General features: G+C 40.4%; 1 protein-coding gene across 4 annotated transcripts in view; it reads left to right on the top strand.

The window, feature by feature from the left end:
• Positions 1-23,037, top strand: part of iqsec3a (IQ motif and Sec7 domain ArfGEF 3a) — a 106,598-nt gene that overhangs the window by 39,280 nt on the left and 44,281 nt on the right. For 2 of the 4 annotated variants that reach the window (XM_031313282.2, XM_031313283.2), the window contains exon 3: positions 11,978-12,620. The exons of 1 other annotated variant lie outside the window; for it this stretch is intronic. In XM_031313282.2, the coding sequence (XP_031169142.2) occupies positions 11,978-12,620 (643 nt within the window). Of the gene's footprint in view, positions 1-11,977; positions 12,621-13,013; positions 13,477-23,037 lie in introns of those variants that run through there. One more of the 4 variants, XM_031313286.2, reaches the window with a different exon arrangement.

Here is a 23,037-nt window from a genome sequence, read left to right as displayed (position 1 = left end):
AGCTGCACCTGTATGCACCTTCTGTATGAGACGCTCTGTCTCTAAGCGACTTTGAGTCCTTGAAAAGCGCTATAGAAATTCAATTTATTATTATTATTTAAACTCCAGTGCGCTCCAGTTTTGTTTAACTAGCTAGTTGAAGCTGGAGCTACTGCAACGGAGTATATAGCAGGACTTTGTACCGTGAAAAATCACCTCAAAAAAGGCTTCTAAACCAAATACTACACAACTGGACATGTCCCAGCAGTAAAGTGACCAGAATTTAGGGAGAAATGACCTGCATTGGCCGCCAAGATTACAGCTATCTCACGTTAGCATGCAGCTACTTAATAGTTAGCACTATGCTAACGTTAGATTGTAGTGGAACGAAGCAGCACTTTTTACCGTCAAAATCGCAGATAAAGGCTTCTGAACCAAACACTAGCCAATCGGACATGTTTCAGCAGTAATGCGACCCGGAATTGGGGAGAATTTAACAACATTGGCAGCCAAGATGACATTGTTTACTGCCGTTAGCTATGTAGCTACTATAGTTAGCAGTGGACACTAATAGAATATAGCAGCACTTCTACAGTCTAAAATAGAGATAGATAAAGGCTTTTAAACCAAATACTACATTACACAAATGTTTCAGGAGTAATGTGGGAAGAATTCTAACAACACTGGCAGTGAAAATGCCATATTTTACTGCCTTTAGCATGTAGTTACGTGCAACAATGTTCACACTGCAGTGGCTTAAAACAGCCTCTGGTCTTGCCTACCTGGAGCAGATAACCAATCATAGAAGGCCGGCTTAGAGTTGGGTAATACTTAGCCGAGAGTTGATAAAACTGTTGGAACCGGAGGATATTTTCAGATACAAAAAAGAAAATGAGACAAATAAGGAAAAAAACCCAGTTATTTCCCCCTGACAGGCCACATAATAGGCAATTAGCTAGTGAAATCATCAGGGTAGGGGGACAGCGCAATTGTTTGTTCCTCTTACAACGAGGCGAAGCAGCAGCCAAATCCTTTCTCCAGGCATTGTTGTTCTTGAACACATCTTTTTCTTTCTGCCTCTCTGTTAGGCGCCCATAAAAAGCTGCTTTTGCCAGGAAGTATAAAAATAGCATTGTGACTCTTATGTGTAACAAGATGTGAATAAGAATAAGGGAAAGAAGCGTCAGAAAAGACAAAAGACAATGACAGTCTAAAGCAGGCTTTACGTACTGGACACACTGTGCGTGGCATTGTGAGGTCTTCCTGACAAGAAAGTGCTCAGGCAATGAATAATGTCATTCAAACAATTATTATTAAATGTGCTTTCCAAATCTTCAATATTATTGAATATGAAAACTGCCAATGTTAAATGTTCATACTAAACAAATGTGCAAACTGTTTTACGGTCATAGGCAGCTTCAAGCACTTGGATGTGTTAGTAACCAATACCCAGTAGGCAATTGGAGGGGGGGATGCCATCCCCTTGCTAACAAAATGACCAAAATGAATGCCCCTTAAACTGCCATTTCCCCTCTCCATCCCCTATCACAGAGAGAGGGTGCAGGGGCAGAGAGGTTGTTTAGGTAAATTTGTTAGTCTAGTTTGCCTGACTCAGTGGTCCTTTTTCTGACTGAGGTTTGTGCTAGTTAGAATCGATGGCCCCGACAACTAACTGTGCTGTGTATTGATCAATCAATGGCGCTGCCTGTGGTGCTAAAGTAGCAGAATATGTAATTGCGATGTGAGGGGTGGTATTAAAAAATACATAGTTATCAAAAGATTTGTTAATGGGGTGGTTCGTTAGTCGCAACAACAAACAAAACTCAACAGAATGCAAAACTTCCAGGGTCACACAGACCAGACTCAAGTCAGTCTTGATCCATGTATGTGAACGGTCCACCACTTTGGTCCACACTGAAATATCTGACACCTTTTGGATGGAGTAAGGTGAAATTTTGTAGAGAGACATTTGTGGTTCCCGGACGATGAACGGTCGTGACTTCAGTGTTCCCTAACCCTTTTCCTCTAGTGCCACCACGAGGTTCACATTTTTGTACATGTGAGTAAAAATTTCAACAACTGTTGATTTGTAATAACTGTGGTGATCCCCTGACTTTTCATTTAGCACCATCATGGTCAACATTTAGTTTTTTGTCTAGAACTTTGGTTTATGACCAAATACCTGCAAAACTATTCCCATCACCCTCAGTTGTTTTTGTGTTGAGTGATAATTAGGTGTGGCTGTATACTCTTGTTTTTTTTTTGTTTTTTTTTACAATCTGAAAATAACAATTATATATTAATACACTATTACTACTGTATACATTATTGTCTGTCTTTAAATGGCATTACAATTGGTGCATAATGACATGGATTTGGGACTTTAAAGCCAAGACTTGTTGTGACAAAAAACAATAACTTAGTCCCACCTCTAAGGACCTCATACATAAAAAAAAAAACATTGCCAGTGAATATAATTCAGGCATGTCTCCAAAAGTAGTATAGTAGTATAGAAGCATCTTTTAGCAGATAAGGATGATATCTAACTAGATTTATAAATGGCGTTCTGTGACATTGAATGATGTTGTGAATGTCATTTCCCATCCTTGAAGTCCTGCCCATGAGTAGTGAGCTGTCTGTATACTTATAGTGTGTCAACTATGAATCTACGATGCAATTTACCCTGCTGCCGTCTCTCTCCCTCTTCCTCTTTCTATACCTCCCTCCATTTTATCCACATCCCAGGGCATCGGCTTTTGAAGAGATTCAATTCGAAATCCCTTCTTGCATATTTCACGAGCCCAACCTGTTTTTATACCCTGTGCTTTGTTGTTACTGGAAAGATGTTTCATTGACATTGCATGGGAATGCCTGTGGTTATAATGGTCTCTGGATGTATACTTGCGTACTGTATTTGCAAGCAGTTTGTTCTTAAATCCTTTAGGGCGTCTGTCCTCGTTTAGTCTTAAAATTCAACATGATTAATAAAAGCCTACCCTTTTATAGCTGGAGGCAAGAAACTGAGTGCACCATGTCTTGTTTTGTCAACACATCCTCATAACTTAACAACATTATACTGTAGGTTGATTTCCAAAGAACACAACACATACTAACGTTTTACACAATGGTGGCATAATAATGTGACCGTAATCATGTGACTATTATATTTAATGCAACAGGCAAAGTTTTAAACATGTAGTAAACGATGTGAAACCGAATCAGGTAGGTTTAGGCAACAAAAATACTTATTCGGAGTTAGTAAAACATCAGGGATTGGTCCGAAAAACTCAGTTACTTTCAAAATGACAGTTGACTTTTGGTTTCACATGGGACACAAACGCCAGTCTCCTGAGTGTACTGTGTTTGTTTGACCCATCCACCAACTCAATCTACCTCCTCACGCAGAATTTGGCACTCTTACACTTTGCCACATCACTTCCTCATTTGCTCTTGGTTTAATTTCTACAGCCACGAAAGGTCGCTGCCTAACAAGAAACTTTATTATTCAATTGTCGATCGGTATGAGCTGCTTGCATAATCGACCCATACAGTCGTGATGACAGATTGTGTTTTATAGTCTCACTTAGTGAATTGTTGGCAAAATAATATCTAAAACTATAAGGTAAATCAGTTTTTTTATATTTCATTTTAAACATAAATATACAGGTTTGAAGAATTTTAAAAATAGTCAAAAATAGTCACCTCTATTTGATCACCCTGTGACACCGATCACTGGCACTCCATAAAAGAACCGAGTGCCTGCATGGGAGCTGAAGGCTGATTCTCTGCTTTTCAGAGACATAAGCTGGTCAACATTGATCTCAGTCCTCTTCAGTCAACTCCCAGTGCTCAGAATGTATGGATTACATATACAAATACAGAATTACAAACTACTTCCCTTTTATGCCAGGTTTCCTCTCGTCTATTTGCTTCTTTTTGGCTAAATAGAGCTATTTATGAGCTGTGCTGTCCCGCCCAAGTAAGAGCAGTATTGATTGGCATCTCCATAACCAATCCATCACAGGATTGATCACACAAGGTGAATAGAAAGTACAATGAGGATACTACATAGCATGCATTACCGCATGTCTGCTCAGGGTGAATTTCACAGAGTAGAGTTAGCCATGTTTGGTAAAGTAGTAAAGTTACTCCATGCTTATTTTATCTTTATTCAACTATTCAAATAGTACTTTATTACCTCATTCTTCCTGTTTTTGAACAAGAGTTCATTACATTTTAGACCATTTTCTAGACCAATCAATGTTATGATTGTTTCAAAATGATCTTTCCCCTAGCATGCTTTAAGTCACGCACAAGTGCAGAGGCTTTGACTTCTTGTCCTCAAGGAAAAAAAAGACATAGATACTGTCAACCATATGACTCATCCAGTGTTTCTCTCATGATTTAAACATGCCATGGCTATATTTGTTAGCCATTCTACACAAAAGCTTCTTCAGTCACCATGGCCAAGAACATGCTGCCTGTTCTCTGGAGATTACACAATATGCAGAAAGCATGTGAAATGCTTCCACTGTCCTCGGCTTTAAAACAAGATGGTGGTTCTTGTGGGAGCAATGGTGCGGCAGATGTGTGCTCATGGAAAACAGAAACTCAAAGACAAGCTATATGTTCTGCTGATGAAAGGAGGCTCAGACGGATGTATCTGACTCCAGAGAGATACTGTTCTATTTATTTTATACTTTAGGCCTTTATTCTCTCTCTAAGGGTATGTCCTTTTTGTATCATACTTGAATGGATTGCCATCCAATCTTGTACAGACATTCATGGTGCCCAGAGGATGACGCACACTGACTACTGATACCCTGACTTTTCCTGCCCAGTACTTACAGCACAGGTATTTGATTTATGACATTCACATTGGCCTCAGCTGTACTTTGTGTTTAGTGCTAATTAGCAAATACATGCTAAACTGAGATGGTTAACAAAATGGTAAACATTAAACCTACTTAACATCAGTAAAGCTGCATGGCTGTAGACTGTTAATCTTGTTATAAAGTAGATTCACTTAACACATTTTTGAAAATTAATGATGTTAGCTAAAACACTTTTTAAATTGTCGATGTAGCAGAGTAAAATATATCCTTAATTCATGGGTCAAGTTTCAAAAATGGCAGATCCTACAATTCCCAAACGGCACCCAGACCCAGCCTGCCTAAACGTTCACGTCTCGAGTTGATTACCAGGGTTATTTTCTCAGACTTTATAACGTTACTGTAGGGCCACAGAAGACATTATACAACTGATTTAACCAACGGTTTAATACTCCTATAGTCTATATCCATGACGTTCCACTTCCGGGATTGCTCAGGTGCCTCCCGAAATTCCGCCAGATCACGCTCTATGCCTCTGTCACACTCTGCATCATCTTCTCATTCCTAATGCAACACTTATATCCTCACCGTCATACTACTACATATCCCAGTAGACAGTTCACTCTCCTTAGTGCACACACAGACACTCGCATTGTAGCACTGACTGTGCCAACCAGCATAATATATTTTAAAAGCGACACAAAAAAGTGAAAGTCAGTGGAGTGTCTCATCCTGAACTGCTGTAAATGTGTGTTCACAGGGAGGTTAACAGGAGGTTAGGCCATAGATTAATTAAGAGAAGAAGGAAATTAGGTTATGTACTTTTTGTGATCGCTAACAGTCAAGAAAAATTACTCAACTTGACCTCATGATTACAGAGAAAAAGAGTCTTGTTGATGCTAATTTGAAGCAGGCTGTTGGTTTTTCAGCTGAGAGCTTATTAAATGAACTGGAATAAAAATGATTTACAGTCCAAAGAGAAATGGCAATGGTGCAAAACTGTCAGGACAGTTGTATCTGTGTTTTTCTTGCGCCTGGCACTATGTCATATTTTTCCTGGATGCAGAAATTGTGATGAATTTCAAATACACTTGTATTGCATGTATTCAGCAATATCACCCCATACATTACCCTCTGCATGCATCAGAAAAAAGAAATAGCTTATTTATGCAGAGGCTTCTGCTCTACAGTCTGCCCTTGTGTTCTGCTTGATGAACTGATTAATTCTCTATGAGTAGTACGAGAAATATATATATATATATATATATATATATATATATATATATATATAGAAAATGAAAGAATATTGAGAGTTATTGTTGGCAACAAATAAATCCTTCTTCCATATGAGAAAAAACACGTCAAAGATTGAAACAAAACTACTTTCTCGAGCAAGAAACCATGGCAGTAAGCAGCTTCTTCAGGGATCTCATTTGCTATGACTTCTGCTGATATGGTTTTCTACACATAATGCCCTCTTCAGTAACTCTTTGGCTGCAGTCCACCAGAGGAAAGACCCTTTGAATCCCAGTAGTCACACAGCCTGATATCTCATCTCTGCTGCTGCACACCTCCACAGTGATGATGCGGCAAAATCAAGGTTAATGAAAGTCGAAGCAGCCCACAGCGACTGAGTTCACACTGAAGACACAATCAGTGGAACTCTTGCAGACAGTGGTCTTCCTGTCAGATGTCATCACCCTTACACACTGCTCAGTGGCTGTAGTCAGCGCTGGGGCTCAATATTATCAGTATTTTACCCTCCCTCCTAGTGGAACCACTCGCCCTGGATGTTGAATACATTTTGAGATAGAAAACAGCTTAAGTGTAGACATCTGTCTATTTAGCCCATCATTTGTTTTTGAATATATAGAAGATATAGTACGTCTAGTGGCTGCTGGATACTGGCATAAAAATAAATATGAAAACATATTTCTCCACAAGAATTTAGGATTGTAATATTTTCTTTTATATTTATGTGCCCTTCTAAATTTCAAATCATGATTCATTTAATTATTCCCTCTTATATTTAAAGGAATAGTTAGACATTTTGGGGAATATGCTCATTCCTTTGTGACCGAGGAGGAGGACCCCAAGGTTGGGACACCAATGGACAAAACTGCATTTAAAGGAGACTGTCCTCCCAAGAAAAACAGCATCAGTATTAACAGCAAGTGCCCCAGAATTACATATGTTCACGTTCAAGTCCTCTAGTGGCCGTAGTAATTTTGCCAGGAGCAAAGAAGGAGAAGGAGTCACGGGGGAGGACGATGTGGATGTATGGTTCAACAAAACATCGGACTTAAACATGGGAAACAGCTGTTTGTTTCTTGCTTCCTAATGACAGTTAACGTTTTTCTTAACACATGACCACGATCATTTCATAACCTTGACCATGTATTTTCTATTGTAACCATAGTCTATATCCTCGAAGTTCCACTTCCGGGATTGCTCCGGTGCCGATGGAAATTCCGCTGGATTTCACTCATCCTGGCCGGTTATCCGTTGCCTTCGGCTTCCTTTGTGTTGGCATTTTAAACTCTGGTGGATTTATGAGGACTATGGTTAACTGCTCCTCAGGTCTCTGCATGGTAAATCCAGACAGCTAGATAGACTATCTGTCAAATCTGAGTTTTCTGTTGCATGACTAAAACTACTTTTGAACATACACATGTTCCACCAAAACAAGTTCCTTCCTGAGGCTATTTTGCCTCTGTATGGAGCTTAGCACAGCCCAGGACGATTGTGATTGGTTTAAAGAAATGCCAATAAACCATTTCACATTTTTCTCCCATCCCTAAAGGTCTGGCAAAGCTAGACCTGAAGGTCTGGCAAAGCTAGACTATTGTAACCATAACAATAAAAATCCCCTAACCTTAACAAAGTACTTATTTCAACCCAAATAATGATCTCTCCCTAAACCCAACCAAGATGTTTTATGTCTAAACCTAATCAAGTCATAATTGTATCTGAACCGAACCAAACCAGCTTTTTTAGGCATAGACAAATGATGTTGTCCTGCCGATAGTGGTGTCGATCAGAAAACATTTCTATATGTCGATCTAGAGGACATGGCCAAACACATTTTGTTACCTACTAAAACAGCAACATGCTGCTGAAAAATTGATGCATCAGCATTGAAAACCTAAGGTATGATATTATATCATGGGGATATTTTTTGCAGAATGAGTACTTTTGATACTTTAAGCACATTTTGATGATACTTCTTCTGTAATTTTACTTAATGCAGAACTTTGCAATTGAGTGTTTTACGTTGTTGTATTGGTGGTTTTACTTAAAGGGGCAGGGTGGAGGATTTAGTGGCATCTAGCAGTGAGTTTGCAGATTGCAACCAACTGAATACCCCTCCGCTCACCCCTCCCTTTCCAAGTGTGTAGGAGAACCTATGGTGGCCATCAGGTAACGTGAAAATGCGAAAAGCACTCTTGCGAGCCAGTGTTTGGTCTGTCGCTTCTGGGGCTACTGTAGAAACATGGCTGTGCAACATAGGTGGAAGAGTACCCGCTACTTAAGTGGATATGAAGGGCTCATTCTAAGCAAACACAAACACGATTGTTAAGCCCTATTCGCACCGAATTAGTATCATCTGGGGACTTTGTTTGATTTAGAACTCAACCCCCCACATCTGAGTTTTGTGTGGCGCATTTGCGCGGGATAAGCGAAGCCTGCTATTCCTTAAATTTACTGACATATTTATACCCCATGAGTTGGCTACCCTGAGGCGGAGGAGGACAGCCAGGGCGAGGCCGCCACTCTGCACTTGGGTCAGGGTTCCGGGCTTTAGTTTCAGGTGATTATACACTAATTAAAACATACTTGTGAATATTATAGTCGATTTCTTCCAATACATCCTCCTAAATCCTACACACTGCTCCTTTAAGTAAATAATCTAAATATGTCTTCCACCAATAAACAAAGGATTTGTGCTTATACACACACACACACACACACACACACACACACACACACATAAATAGAAAGCAGATGCATGCGAAAACACACTATATTCACACATACTCAGCATAAATATAGTACGTTTCATATCCCTGCAGTGCTGCAAAATGACACACAGTTGCAAATGTTGCACATATGGAAATTGTGCAGCCAGAAGCACAATGAAGCCAATACTCTCATGCATCCCGATTCAAATCGATTTTGTATTGTAAGTTGTTGTCCAGGCGATACACTAAATAAACAACACACACCAGACGTGAACTCACATCAGACTAAAGTACCAGCCTGTTAGAGAGAGCAGGAGACATCAGCAGGCACCGTGATTATATTCTGTTTGGAACGCATTGAGGCTGCTGCGCTCGTCCGTCTCATCTTCTGACGTATGGAAAGATGAGATGAGAGAGAGGCAGCATCCAGGGCTTTTCTCTGCCTCGTCAGTCACGTTGACAGCTGGAACCACTCAATCTCCTTACCTGGTGAAGGACATAGTGGCAGGAAGGCTGTGTGTGTGTGTGTGCGTGCGTGCACGTAGATTGGACAGAGAGGATGACAGAAAGCTTGACAAAATGGATGAAAGGAATGAGGATGAGAAAAGTTGATATGCGGAGAGGGAGTGTGAGTGACAGACTTAGAGGTTGGAGGAAAGTGAAGCCATCAGAGAAGTTGTTTACAATACTGATGACAAAACTCTGCTTTACATAAATATACATATGCAAATGCATATGTTATATGGCATTTTATATGGTAATTTGTTTTACTGTGTCCCTTCATAATCCCTTTTGAAAACCTTATCAGTGTGTGTAACTCTTTTGGTATTTTACTTAAATCCAGCCACACGAAGCCTATTGGTTGTCAGATTATTTCTCGCCAGAACAAGTGTTCCTGCAAAATGCAAATAGGAACATTTAGAGCCACAACAATGAGCGGAAACATTGTGAGCAGAGACGGTCGGCTACACAGAATGACTCTCCTCCTAAAAGAAGTCCTCTGTTTTTCCAGGCAGGTCTATTTTTCGCACAAGAAAAAAAAACGCTCACCTGCAAGCTGAGTGTTGGAGCAGCATACTTTATTTCTCTATTCATTATTCATTACTTATACAAGTTTAATTTTAGAAGTTGCAGGCCCAGCTACATCCCCACTAAAGATACTTTCACCTTGAGTTTATGTGCTGCCATGTGTGATGAAAATGAGAAGTGAGCCTCCTGTGGAGGAAGAGGAAGCAGACGGGATTTTGCTGCACACAAATCTGTTTGTCTTTTTTCATGTTCAAGGCCACGTACACGCACAACACACTCTGGACTAGGAAATAGGCATATATATATATATATATATATATATATATATATATATATATATAGACTGATGCACAATTTTTTTATGTACGCATTTATATAAGACAGCAAATATAAGCCACAAATACATGCATTCGGCCGGTATGTAGAGGGTACATTTTCTCCTCCGTTAACTATTTCAACTTGTCTCTGCAACTTACAGATTTCTGTTAAGATTTCTCTGAAGCCTCCTCCTCCTCTGGGGAGATCATCCCGATGTTCTTCTGCAGCACTCAGCATATGGCAGCCTGAGTGTCCTGATTTTATGCTCACTGACTTCAGTCTTATCACCGTATCCAATAACAGGAGAAAAAAAGTCTTATCTTATTATTATGGGTAATAACACACTGTCAACTAGTGTGTAAACCTGGCTCGAATTCAAAAGGATACAGTACTTCAGGAAAATCTGCTGATGCTAACAAGTTGCCCTTATAAAACGTCTGTACAACTGTGACAATGCTGATGCAGAAACATAAGCAGGGCTTGGCATTAAGTCTGAACATTTTTATTAATTAAGTGTTCAGATGTTGATTCATTTGTGCATATAGCTCCAGTCATGGCAATGTCGGTCAGTCGGTCCAACGCTAGTCTGATATATCTCAACAATTAATGGATTGCCATGAAATGTTGTGTTAGTAAAGTCTCTAGTAAATTTGGTGATCCTCTGACGTTTTACCTAGCACCAACAGCAGGTCAAATATTATATATATATAAATAATATCTTGGCAAATATCTCAACATTCATGGTTTCCAGACAGTGTGTCCTACTACGGCTAGCGCCACCATGAGTTTAACTTTTGTGGTTTTGAGGGAAATGTCTCAAAAACTATTGGATGGATTGCCATGAGATTTAGTACAAACAATGTCCTCGCCGGGATGACTTGAAATGACTTTAGTGATCCTTTAACTTTAGGCTTGCCTTATCAAAATCATTATGTAATTTAACAAAGACATAAATCATGACATGTTTTGGTTTCCTTGCTATTGTGGATGTGCCTTTTGGTTGAAAGATAATTTTGCTCTAATCTGTCACTGCTAATAACACCAGCATGACAGAAGAGCCTCTACTGCAGGGCCAGACTTATATTTAATGCAGCAAGAGGCCAATATGAATGATTAAACCCAAGGCCATCACGTTCTAATGGGAGAGAAGACACTGAAACACAAAGACAGAGTAAAAAACCCTTTACCCTTTTTTTCCACTAAAACTGCAACACAGAAAAAAGGGGGCTTATAAAGGATAACAGAAGAGGTTTTTCAGAAACAGAGCAAAGCAAAACCCAACAGCACAGATTCCCACCTCCCCTCTGTGTTTCACATTCTTGTTTTATCACACCATAAAAAGCCACCTCCCACACTAACACTCATACATGCAAACATTCACACACGTACAAGCACACATATAGTCTAAAAGGCGTAGAGACATTTGTATTAGCTGCATGACTGTCCCCCATGTCTGTGTGTGTGTGTGTGTGTGTGTGTGTGTGTTGGGTGTGTGTCACTATTGGCTGTCAACTTTGTTTTTATCACATTTCCTCCTCTGAAGATTTTGCTGAAATAAATAATCGCTCTTGATCTTTTTTTCACTCTTGTACACTCTTGTGGTTTTGTCAGCTGTTCTGTGCTGTACATTTTTACTCCGTTTCATTGTCTGCCAGTGTCTAGACTGACAAGAGAAGCAGACAGAACAGAGCAGGTAGACAGATGAACTGGCCCGGCACACAGTTGGTAGCAGAGTGAGAGAGACCATAAAAAAAAGGTCAACTTCTTACCACTAACCCAGGCAGCCTGGAGAAGAGGTCAGAGCTCACCACGGATGCAGCAGCAACCTCACTCTGCGTTTTCTCCTCCTTTCTGCAGCGATGACCTTCCTCCAGACTCGTCTATTGGGGAGGAAGGGAAGGGAGGAGAGGGGGAGCTGCAGAGTGAGGTCGAGTCACAACCACAGCCCGAGCAACAGCAGCAAGAGACTCAGCCACAGACTCAACCACCACAGCCACAGCCCCAGTGTGAGCCCCAACCACAGACTCAGCCCCAGTCCGAAACCAAACCTCAGCCAGAACCCGAACCCAAACCACAGCCTGCACCGGAGCCCGAGCCCGAGCCCGAGCCCGAGCCCGAGCCTGAGCCCAAGACTGAGCCTCAGCCCCAAGTCAAGGCTCCGAGCGAAGAAGTGGCACAGGACGCCCCTGAAGCCCCTTCACCTTGCAGAGAGGAGCAGATAGTGGTGGTGGTGGTGGAGCAAGAGAAGGAAACGTTGGAGGAAGTTGTGGAGGCACAGAGAAAGCAAGAGGGAGAGGAGGCAAAGGCCGAGTGGCGTGAGGGCGAGGCAGCACAGGAAGAAGAGGAGGAGGAGGAAGGGGGAGGAGCAAAAGGAGGTGGGGCGGGGAGGAGAGCCAGCCTGCATCACACGGCCTCGCCCTTGAGGGTACAGCGCAACGGGGCCGGCACGCACTCCGCCACGTCCGACTATGAGCTCTCGCTTGACCTCAAAAATAAGCAGGTAGGGTTGTGTTGGGGATGGGGGAGGGTTGGTGTGTTGTTTGGATGAGGGAGCGGGAGGCTGGCAGGTACAGTAACTTGGCTTGTGTGTTTTGTACGTCTTGTGGTCTGACATGTTTGTTATGTTTCTGTCTGATGAGGAAGACTTATGGTTTGGGAGAGAAGCTGGTGTTTGATGAGATTTGTATTTTATTTTTTATTTTTCGTTGTTTGTCGTATTGATCCCTATTGGCACTTTTAGACTTTCCAAACTATCAACTAATGATGAGCTTCCTTTTCTTCATCATCGTGAACCATTATTATCATGGCCATGTCATCATTTCATCAACATCCTCACATGGCTTTCGTCTTTCACCAGAGTTGGATTGTGAACGTATAAGTACTATACTGTACATTAAGCTTTAGGTTTTATACACTGTATTCTTTTGGCAATGATGCATACTTACACATACACACATCAGGGTAAAATAAAGAGTACTGTATGTGCAAACAAGTTGCGTTTGTATCTGCATGAATGAAAAGCCTTTTAATTTGTCTTTTCTCTGCTGCTTGAGACCCTTTTGGATAATGAAAAGCCCCCATTTCCATGAAGAATAAAAACATGTGCCTATTATCTGTTCTCATCTTTTTACAGCCAGTTAACCAATTTTGTCTGAAACGGATACGTCTATGAACTGTGACTGTATTTAAACATGCATTTCCATGTTCTCATGTTTGTGTTCTTATCATGCTGTCCATCAGGGGGCTTGGGAATCATTACATAATCATCTCCATTTCAAGAACCATCAAACATTCGCCATCCGTTTTCATTATCATCCAACTAACCAACATTCTTCAGTCAATGGATCTTCAACCAGGTAAGGCAGCAGTTTGGGTCTAACGTGTGGGGCTCCCTGTGTGCTCCTGATCAGTTAGGTTTCCATCGAGATAAGAGCTTAAACATTTTTAGAATCGATTAATAGTTTAAAGGGGCACTCCACCGATTTTACACATGAAGTTCTGTTTACTCGTCACAAGGAGTACAACACAGCCTGTTAAAGCAGTTGTATAATGTCTTCTGTGTTTCTGAAAGGGAGCTTTACAAAGTTTGAAGAAATAACCCTTATGATGTCATAACAATGTCATCAAGGTAACCTGGGTCTGGGCTTGAGACCTGAAATGTTAAACAGACTGTTTGCATTGCAAACTGGAGGTGCGGGGTTTGAGTAGGCATTTAGGAGACAGCAAAGGTCTAAGGAAATGCTGTTACGTTGCATTATGGGAAATGTAGGATCCAGCGTTTTTGAAGCTTGAGTGAGATTAATCGACAATGGTTCTGTTTAGTTGAAGCCGTAAATATAACAATTGCACATCATGCATGTTCTTTTGTCAGATTTTGCAATGTTTATAGATTAATTGGTTTGTTTATGAGACACAAAGGTTGCTGACCTCCCTCCCTTAAGTCTTGACTTCCATTACAGTCACTAAATGCTTTGGCACATTCGAGCACACCTCATCAACAACGCAGAAAAATAGGTAAACATTGTCGCTCTGGTGTTAAGTGTTTCTCAGCCCCAGGGCACCATCCACAGATTGTGTTCTTCTGTATCAATATTTGTTTAAATTTAGTTAGTGAAGAAGGATAAATTAAGATATGAAACCCTCAAGCACTTAGGCCCCAGATTCTGATTCCAATTGTCTCACACTCTAAACTATCCCTCTTAAGCGTATTCTTTTTGATGGACTGAAATAAATTACTGAGACGATAGAATAAAATTAAGTACTTTTACTGAACAGTATCTTAAGTGTTACAAACGCATGCAGGCCCAGACATGCGGGCCCACAACCCAGACCTCCCCATGTCTCCCAGGTTATGAGCAAATGCTGAACAGTTCAGTCCCTATTTATTTCTCTCTGGGCATTGTCCTCCTCTGTGTCCTCAGAATGGGTGGGGGTTTGTGCACACCAGTCCAGTAGAAGTCTGGTTTCACTCCAAATGGGTTGACAGAATCCCCTGTCTTCCTCCTCTTCCCCTTTTCGTGACCTTTCCTGTGTTCCTGCTTATCTGCACCCTTAAGCCATAAAGGCGTAAACTAATTTTATGACTTCAGCTTAACTTTCTGTGCATCAGGGACATTTCCTTGAGCTACTTCCTCAATGATTAACACAGCTCTTTTGCAACGAGCACATACACAGATAGGCACATGAGACACTTATACTATAACTTGAATAATATGACACCTTTAGGTAAAATACATGTCTAAAATAATAGAAATATCTCTTCATTAGCCAGGAAAAATGCTCCTGAAGCATTATGGCGGATGTTTACTAAAACACATCTCCCAAGCAGCAATTGAAACGAATGTATTTGAGTGAGATGGCTGCTTCATATCATTCTCTGTCAGCTCCATTTTCTCTCAGTTTTGACTTAATTTTCTCGCTCATTGCTTCCCTATTCAATACTAAAGGTTCTTTTAACCTCAGCTCCTAACATGTGTCTCCCTCCCACCTACATTCTCACTCCCTTATGCTACGTTTACACGTGGCCGGCTATTTTCATAAACGGACATTTCAACCTTTCTGTTTTCAAAAATAACATCGTGCACAGCTGTCAGTTTTCAGAAAAGTGTTCGTTTACATGAACCTGTGTATATATATGCGCCGTCAATGCCGTCAAGAGCATGCCAAACCTGTAGGTGGCAGTGTAACGAGAAGCTCAAGCCCACGTTAGCCAATCAGAATCCTGAAAATAGCAACAACAGCAATGAATCACTTCCTCTCTCTTCTCTTCCTCGGCTGCCTAAACCTCTGTTTGTCTCAGTTTACATGCAAACGTGCAAACAAAGTTTTCCAGGATCTCCACTCTGGCCGGAGTTTTTAGAAAGAATCGTTTTCATAGGCGATGTCGTTTGCGTGTAAACGAAGGGAAATGTCTTTTTCAAAATAACCATGTACGTGTAAACGGGGTGTTAATCTCATCTCAAAGTCCCCCATCTCCCACTATCTCCCTGTCAACAATGCTGGAGATACGCGATCAGCTAGATTGATCTTCTGTCTGTACAGCTGGGGGTGCAGGGGCTTGATGCATCTACAGATCAATGTCAGAGTAATTGGATCTGCGGGGCGATGCCTTGATTGCAGGGGAGGAAACTCATGACGAAGTGTTTGAGCAGTAAATCCCTTCAACCTGAGCATTAAACCTCTAGTTCAACTCGTTTTTTTTTTTTTTTTTTTTCCAAACTGGTTTAAATATAGAATTTCAATGAATGTTAAATGATGCCCTATAGTAGAAAGCTAGTAAATGAACATGTTATTTTCATGCCAATTACTATATTTTTACACACTAAGGATTAATGGGAAAACAAGTGGAGTCAATACACTCTTTGATCTCCTTTCTCAAAAATGTATGTTATCTTCTAGAATACCAAATAACATTTTCAAAATGAAATGTTCATTAGTATGACTGTTGATAAAAACACAAAAGTTATATCAAAATGAATGAACAGTCTGTGGGGAGCTAGAACAAAATGTACAATTTATGTCAATGTCTCCGTTCTTGTTTACTCTCTGAATGTAGATGTCCCTCCTGCTTAAATTATCATAAGTAATGAAGTACAACAGTGGTTCATCAACGTTGATATGTATGGCAACGTTGAGACAATGTTTTTTTATCAAGCTCTTACATTTAATGCAAATTTTGTGCAAATTAAAAAACAATGTGCATGTCCCAGGGCCGTATGAATGTGATTCATAAACATACAGAGACAAGAGGAAAAAGAACTGCAGGTAAATAGTAGAAATAATTGGAGTTTCTGGTGAGCTCAGAGTTCAGAGGCTGAGCTGAACAAAGGCAACCACTGCTACTAGTGTAACGATGGGTAAACGTCACGTCAACTAGATAGTTAAAGTGATAAATCTAAACCGAAATAAATGTAATTTTACAATACAATCTGAATTCCTTTTGAATTGTTTTAAGTTACCCAGTGTTTCTCTGACTCACTTGCTATCTCCATTGTCATTTGCTCCGAGTATATTTGAACTCTCTCAGCCAAAGCCGACACCTTTTTTCCTTACTGACAAATTTACTTAAAGGCTCTGAACACGCACACAGGTGTTTTGAGTTAATCTGGCTGATTGGACCTCTTCCCAGGATTGTGTGGGTGTGTTTAGACACATTGATTGACATCTTTTCTGAGTCTCTTGTTAGCTTTGTTGCACCTGTTACGGCAGGACAAATGACAACTTTATCATTGTTATTGGTAGATGAAGATTTGTGACCTACTAAATTCCCATGAAAGCTCCAGCCCTCCTTCAACCTGAGCAGAGGTTCAAATCAGCCAGAAAAACTGAAATCACCTGTGTGGGTGTTCAGAGGCTTTAAAAGATGTTCATCAAACGGAGAGATAGTGTAAAAGTAAGTAATGCCTGTTCAGGTTATTTGCTGACTGCAAAGCCTTTTGTTTTATGGGCTGATGAAGTGATAGGTGATGAGACCTGACTTTAAGCGTCTGCTTCTGCTCTGTAATTGCTGCTGATCTCTGCTTGAGTAACTGGGGTGCCCGTGACAAATGGCAAGAGGCATTTATCTCCATAAAGTGAAACATTCAACAGGGAACAGTTACGTTTGATGGCTTGTATTTACTTATAATTACACTAAATGTGCAGGTGACATCAAACAAGGGCTAGTTCAATTTGTTTAGAAGCTTGTCTTAAAACTGCTGATGCAAAAACGGCATTTATTAGCAAATGTGATGACACTGTTCAATAGGTTGCTGCTTTTTTGACTGAGAGGAGTCATTCAGTCATTTCTTTTCTGCGTCACACTTAGTCTTTCAGTAGCCACTGACCTTTTTCAGTTAACTGGCTTTGGTCAAGGATGTCTCAACTTAACGGATCCCCATCCTTTGATGACATCAAGTCTTTTATTGTCATCCTCATTTTGTAATACAGTCAGCATTAGCTGTGTCCCAGTTTTGCTGTTATATAATCATCGCATTAATCATGCAGATGTTTCTGTGCTGTAAGACAGAGTGCATGAGCATGAAGGCTAATGTTCGTGCCTTTTGCATTTTCCCACTTATTTCTGCAGCATGTGAGATCTGATAATCTGCTGTTTTACTCACAAACGGTCTTTTCTTGCACATTTAAGGGGGAGACCCACACATTTTAGTACTGATAGATTTATGGCTGAAATCATGAATTAATAGAAAGGGCTGTGCTTAATGTTAATGTGACTGCAGTATTCTATGACAATTCACAATTTTACCATTTCAAATAGCAGCATATCTTAAATTGTTACTGTCTAAAAAACATGTATCTCCAAAACAGCGTTTTTCATATTTTTTTTCTCCAGATAATCCAATGAAGTTTTTAAATAGCTTATTCAGACAAGGAAGTACATCATTTCCACTGGACAGCAATGCTGTCATGTTGCTGTGGCATTGATTTTTCTTTTATAAGAATAGTGTGACATTTTGGGAACTACACCTACTAGCTTTCTTGCTGAGTTGGCTGAGAAGATCAATACCACTATTCTAAATATGAAGCTACAGCAAGGAGATGGATAGCTTAGTTTAAGACAAAGACTGAAAACTGGGGGAAGCTGATAGCCTGACTCTAACACGCTGTAAAACCACAACCTAGTCATTTTTATCTTTTTTTTTTATAACACACAAGATATAACGTGTTAATTAGTGAGCTTTAGAGGTGCTGGTAGGTGGATAGACAGAGCCAAGCTAAATTATTTTATAATGCTCCAAAAGAAGAGGGAGGACACTATTCATGACTCGAAATAGCTAAATCTGCCTCTAGAAATCAACTAAAAAACATGCTGTGTATTGTACTTTTGGTTGACCTTTTGTCTTGAGACACATCTCCATTTAAAGCACAAACATTTCCAGACTAAAACACATTTCTTTTTCAGAGCCTCTGGGTATTAATATTTCATATATAGACAGAAAAAGTCCCATATTTCAAGCCACATTATCCACCATCACTACCTGATGCTCAACATCAGCATTTCCTCCTGCAACTCGAATTTGAGCTGACGTTTCTATTTCAATGTGACCATTACCTAAAATTGCTATACTCATATTAAACCTCCCTTTTTGTATATAAACTGTAGCCTATTTGACTTCACACATTTTAGAGATCTATGCTCCTTTTTATGTCCTTGATTTTAAATATTTATATTTGTCCCAAGAATTACCTTTCCTCTAAGTAGTAGCTTGCGTGTCTATGTATATATGTAGAACTGCACACTGCAGTGTCGTACCACTTTGCACTGGTTTGTTTTCCCCGCTCGTTCAAAGGGGAACACAAGGTCAGCATGTTGCTGATCTGCCCGTCAGAATCGATTTAGAGACCCTGATGGAACAGAGCAGTGCCATCATTGTTCTCTCAAAGCACTGCGTCTCCGGAATAATCTCTCACCATCACCGCTTAGTGAAGTGATCAGAGTTAGAACTGACAGTTGGCTAATAGGGGGGATTTTCAGCAGTGTCACTCTTGGCATGATCATCCGTCTCATCACCTCTTTACATATCGTCTTACCTTACCCTCAATACACTTGTTTTCTTATTTCTTCAGTGTTCTGTTTATCCATCTTTTTGCTGTTTCTTTGCCTTCCACTGTTTTACATGTAGTTCTCTGTACAGTGGACGTGTCCCAGCTGATGTGCAGGTATCAAACTTTTATGCTACGATTATCATGGGCATAAATATCAGTCGGTATTAACACGATTATCAAAATATTTCAAAGGCCCCACAGTCACCCAGCATCCACCTGCAGTCTAGCTTTCCCCGAGAGGGGAAGTTTTTCTATGAAAATGTGAAAACAATGTATAATGTGAGAGGCATTGCTCATAGCGATGAATCTACAGAGGATGATCACCTGAATCTGCAGCTCCCCTCGGCTTTACCGTGGATTTCCACAGGATGCAGAATGTCTGCGGACCGGCTCCGCTGCGGAACGGCTGCGTGCTCCGCCATCCGTCAATACCCACCAGGTCCGGATTTGTTGCGTAACGGCTGCGGCCAGCCGACCACGAGATCTTGCGAATTCACGTATGTTCGCGCGATATAACAGGATGTAGTTTCTATAAACAGAACCACAAAACCAACAATAGTTTGTTTCCATCCAGAGGAGTAGAGGGGAAACAACTCTATGCTGTGTTTTCAAGGTGTAGTGCAGGGAAATATGACCTGCCGTGAGCACGGTGTATTTTATTTTGAAAAGTTACCAGATGTTTTATTTTGTTTCTGTGCTCAACTTCCTGTCCCGCCCAATCTGAATTGTGCTGAATTGCTGCGGAGCTCTCCGTCGTCCGTCAAAAATAGAAGCTCTGCGTATCTGCTCCGGTAGGGCTGCGGACTGACGGAACTGGGACGAAGTAGGGACGCAGACGTTCTGCAGTCATTGGAAATACACACATTGACTTTAATGGAAACCTAATGACTCCGTCGACGTTCCGCAGACGTTCCGCATCCAGTGGAAATTGCCGGTTATAGGGCTTGGTACGGAGTTTCAGCTCATTGTTTAGCCCGCAATTTTACTGTATTGATTCACTCTCCCCGCTCTCATAGCGCTGTTTTCAGCTGTAGCTGTTTTCAGCTAAAAAGCCCACTGTACATTACCTGCTCAGAACACAAAACAGCAGACAGCCACAGTTAGTGGCTAGCTGGAGAGAAAAGTGGAGCATTTAGCAGCTAAGGTGCCAGATATTTCCCTTAGGAGTTGGTAGAGACCAAAACAGAGCTAAAAGAGAGTAAATTATTGACATACAGTACATTTTAAGTTATCACGGTAATAGAAATTGTTGGAGGTTTCACCATGGTAGTAAAACCAGTACACTGGCTCATCTCTGGTCCTAAAATATTCTTTGCTCAAATGGCATGAAATTCTGTCCACTTCCCTTACTACCTTCCTCCTTTTCATGCTTCCTTCCTTTATGTCACAGCTCATCCTGGTGGCTGTAATCTGAATGGCAAAGTGTATCAGATACACACTGATAAAGAAAGCAATGTGACCCAAATGCTTTATTAATCATCCCCAACCCTGCCTACGCAAAAGGCAAAACAAACAAGCTCCACTGCCACATTTAATCAAACGCAGCCACAGCGACGGCCCTTCTCACATCCAAGGGCACCTCTGCAGTGGAACTCTGTGCAGAATTTGTTATGAGGGACACCTTTCTGAGTAACGGGGTCAATCATTACCTCTGTGCCTCGGTGTCTTTAAAAAACAAACAAAAAAAAAAAAAACCTACACAACATTTTGGAGCGCAGTCATGGCGATAAGGCTAACCTTGTCATTTCAAGAGTGCACCCACAGTCACAGAACAATCCAGATTATAAAGTGATGAATATTCAGGCTGAGTTCAGCCAGTCTTCAAGAGTTGATAGCGATTGAGAAGTCGCCATCAGCAGATACAGTAGAGCTCCCAACCAGCATCCTATTCAGAAACCACCTTAATGTTCTCAGTACGTCTTACTTTACTCGCAAAGGCTCTGCAGTGAAATGTAAATGGAGTAGATAAGATGGATTTTCAGTGTCATTCCATTTTTGTAAAGAGCTTTGTATGTGATTCCCTTCCTCTAGTGACAGCAGCAGAGGCTGCATCTTGTTGAACTAACCTCTTATCACAAATTGCAAACCCTCAAGGCATTACAGCCTATCAGGAGGTGGTTGGGTGACTTTGTCCAGTACTAAAGCAAAAGGAGATTAGCAGCTGAAAGTCATATTATGATCCTTTGTGGCCACAGTAACGTTCATTCTATTGCATTTGAATTTACAGGAGGGATATTTCACTTGGACCACATTAATCCTCATGTACATATTACCCTGATACAAGAAACCAGCTCCTAAAGAAAACATTAGGGAGGAAAAAGCAAGGATTTCTGTTTCAGAGATGTAAATGCTATGCGATGCTATTGTAGTTTCTATGCAGCATATTTAGAATTTGTATTTTCTTCTTTTTTTTTTTTTTTCTAAAATTATAGGTTCCTTTCTATTCCTTCAAAGCTCAATCCTCCTCCACACTCATGCCCTTGATACAGTTAGAACAGACACAGAGTTATATTCATTGCTTTATTCTGAATGAAAAGGATTTCGGAGTGACTGGAGGAGATAAGAGCGCTTTGTGGGCACTTCCAAAGATACCCATCCCTGATTGTTCTGGGAAACTCAAAGAGGTCTCATCTAGTGTTTGAGCTGCAGCCAGATGAGGATTGCTATATTATATCTCTATCTATTTCCCACAGCAATTGAGCAATTTTTCACAGGCAAGATTAATGGCTTGTTCAGTTTCAGACAATTTAAAGTTGGGTGCAGGACCTCTCTATGGAATTTGCAGAGATTATGAGTTCTATTTGCCGAGGAAATGAACGTTTGTCCAAATGCCATGAGTCAGCTTTTACTGTGTTCTATCTTTCGAACTGTGGCTTTGACCAAACTCTGTGTAGTTTCAGTACACACATCGCAAGGCCAGCTTGCAAAAGATAATTACTGAGCCATGGGAGAATATTATTATTTGAATATGGAGTACTTAAATATTTGGATTTTGCCTACTACTTCCAAAAATTGGACTTTACAACTCTTTTCATCTCCTGGGATTTTCATTTATTTTTATTTTCCCACCACAATTATCCCATTCCTAGCTCATTCATTTCCCACCTACACTTCAACTCATATATATATATTCATCTTCCATGCACCACAGTGACAGGCAAGATAATATGAAAAATGTTGAAACACCGGTAGTGACCTTTTCACAAATAACAGCATCTGTGATGTATGGGATTATGGGAGTCCTTATGGAGCTAAATCAGGGCCAAATGTTTTGTTAATTTGAAAAAAATATATATAGTTGGAAAAACTAAATCTTGGAATTGAAAATTTAAGTTTTGGTCTAAAACTTGAAAAATAAAATCATGTATTCAAACTAAAAATAAGTGTACCATTTTTTTCTTTCAGTTTGAATAAAATTTAGATTAAATTCTGGAATTATTTTGAATAAATTATTAATTTTCATTTTTCACTTTTATACTTGTTTTCAGTTCCACATTTCATGTTTTCAGATTCAAAACTTATTTTTTTGTTCAGTTTCAGATCTGTTTTTCAGTTTCAGATCAGTTTTTTTCAGTTTCAGAATTTTGGCCCCGATTTTGCGTAGGGGGCGTGGCTTCAACTCAGAGGGGCGTGGAATTATGAGTGACAGCCTAACAAAGAAGGCAGAAGACTCTCCTCCCTTCAGGAAATTGTGTTACTGCGAGAACTATGACTGAATGCTTTCTATCCACCATATACATGTGATTTTTACTAAACAAACTGATGCTAGTTACAAAGTTCCATTTAAAATACTGTTTTGGACAACACGTGGTGCCAATTACACTATAAGAGCAATGAACTTCCACTTACGACTTTGAATGTATGCACCACAG

Source organism: Sander lucioperca, chromosome 20, assembly GCF_008315115.2.
Source record: "Sander lucioperca isolate FBNREF2018 chromosome 20, SLUC_FBN_1.2, whole genome shotgun sequence".
NCBI lineage: Eukaryota > Metazoa > Chordata > Actinopteri > Perciformes > Percidae > Sander > Sander lucioperca.
This window is presented reverse-complemented; position numbering and strand designations above follow the sequence as displayed.